Source organism: Glycine max, chromosome 19 (assembly GCF_000004515.6).
Source record: "Glycine max cultivar Williams 82 chromosome 19, Glycine_max_v4.0, whole genome shotgun sequence".
Taxonomy (NCBI): Eukaryota; Viridiplantae; Streptophyta; class Magnoliopsida; order Fabales; family Fabaceae; genus Glycine; species Glycine max.
This window is the reverse complement of record NC_038255.2, coordinates 50758257-50760450: the sequence shown is the minus strand read 5'-3', so window position 1 is coordinate 50760450 and position 2194 is coordinate 50758257. Positions and strand designations below refer to the sequence as shown.

Genomic DNA, 2194 nt, shown 5'->3' with positions numbered 1-2194 from the left:
TTCCAAGATAATTTAAAAGAAAAATGCTTTATGGATGTTCATCATATTATAAGATATCAAGAGAAATTAAAACAAGAAAAAAAAATATAAATATTATAAGATTTATGATGTGATAAAAAAATAAAAAATACTATAAAGTATTTAAAATAAGTAAATGTTTATATATGATTGCTAAATTTAAAAAGGAGTTATGAGAAAAGTAGGGTGTAAAAGAATTAGTTTTGGTTATATTGCGTTATGCAGTGTAGGTTGAGTGCGTAGGAATGAGAAAGCACACATAACCGTAACAGTTATTGATTCTTTGTCTTTGTTTTTTGGTGACGGACCAGTCCTCACTTGCTCTATAAATAGCCAAAGCAACCTGTGCAATATTTGGCACTCACTGAAGCACTATCCCTCCCACCATGACAAGCCACATTGACGACAACCTCTGGATAATAGCCCTGACCTCGAAATGCACCCAAGAAAACCTTGCATGGGTCCTTTTGATCATGGGCTCACTCTGGTTAACCATGACTTTCTATTACTGGTCACACCCCGGTGGTCCTGCCTGGGGCAAGTACTACACCTACTCTCCCCCCCTTTCAATCATTCCCGGTCCCAAAGGCTTCCCTCTTATTGGAAGCATGGGCCTCATGATTTCCCTGGCCCATCACCGTATCGCAGCCGCGGCCGCCACATGCAGAGCCAAGCGCCTCATGGCCTTTAGTCTCGGCGACACACGTGTCATCGTCACGTGCCACCCCGACGTGGCCAAGGAGATTCTCAACAGCTCCGTCTTCGCCGATCGTCCCGTCAAAGAATCCGCATACAGCCTCATGTTTAACCGCGCCATCGGCTTCGCCTCTTACGGAGTTTACTGGCGAAGCCTCAGGAGAATCGCCTCTAATCACTTCTTCTGCCCCCGCCAGATAAAAGCCTCTGAGCTCCAACGCTCTCAAATCGCCGCCCAAATGGTTCACATCCTAAATAACAAGCGCCACCGCAGCTTACGTGTTCGCCAAGTGCTGAAAAAGGCTTCGCTCAGTAACATGATGTGCTCCGTGTTTGGACAAGAGTATAAGCTGCACGACCCAAACAGCGGAATGGAAGACCTTGGAATATTAGTGGACCAAGGTTATGACCTGTTGGGCCTGTTTAATTGGGCCGACCACCTTCCTTTTCTTGCACATTTCGACGCCCAAAATATCCGGTTCAGGTGCTCCAACCTCGTCCCCATGGTGAACCGTTTCGTCGGCACAATCATCGCTGAACACCGAGCTAGTAAAACCGAAACCAATCGTGATTTTGTTGACGTCTTGCTCTCTCTCCCGGAACCTGATCAATTATCAGACTCCGACATGATCGCTGTACTTTGGGTAAGTTCAATCAATTTTATCCTAGTGTAATGGCATTTTGTTACTCTAGTGTGACACGCTTAATTTTGAGAATAATTCCATTGGTCCAAGTGTGGGAGGGAAAAATGTTAATGAGAATAATTGAGAAAGCGGAAGTGGTGAGTGGAGGTGGCACTAAAATGTTTTTTCATTTGTGCAATTTTATTTTGTTTTTTTCAGGAAATGATATTCAGAGGAACGGACACGGTAGCGGTTTTGATAGAGTGGATACTCGCGAGGATGGCGCTTCATCCTCATGTGCAGTCCAAAGTTCAAGAGGAGCTAGATGCAGTTGTCGGAAAAGCACGCGCCGTCGCAGAGGATGACGTGGCAGTGATGACGTACCTACCAGCGGTGGTGAAGGAGGTGCTGCGGCTGCACCCGCCGGGCCCACTTCTATCATGGGCCCGCTTGTCCATCAATGATACGACCATTGATGGGTATCACGTACCTGCGGGGACCACTGCTATGGTCAACATGTGGGCTATTTGCAGGGACCCACACGTGTGGAAGGACCCACTCGAATTTATGCCCGAGAGGTTTGTCACTGCGGGTGGAGATGCCGAATTTTCGATACTCGGGTCGGATCCAAGACTTGCTCCATTTGGGTCGGGTAGGAGAGCGTGCCCAGGGAAGACTCTTGGATGGGCTACGGTGAACTTTTGGGTGGCGTCGCTCTTGCATGAGTTCGAATGGGTACCGTCTGATGAGAAGGGTGTTGATCTGACGGAGGTGCTGAAGCTCTCTAGTGAAATGGCTAACCCTCTCACCGTCAAAGTGCGCCCCAGGCGTGGATAAGAGAGAGTTGAAGCTTTTAT

The 2194-nt window shown here is 47.2% G+C and overlaps 1 protein-coding gene across 1 annotated transcript; it reads left to right on the top strand.

Annotated features, from left to right (window-relative positions):
* Positions 1 to 385: 385 nt before the first annotated feature.
* On the top strand, positions 386 to 2194 carry LOC100799906 (cytochrome P450 78A3). Its single transcript, NM_001317595.1, is given in 2 exon segments — positions 386 to 1358; positions 1557 to 2194. Coding segments are annotated over 2 exon segments (1572 nt in total). The 5' UTR covers positions 386 to 404; the 3' UTR covers positions 2175 to 2194.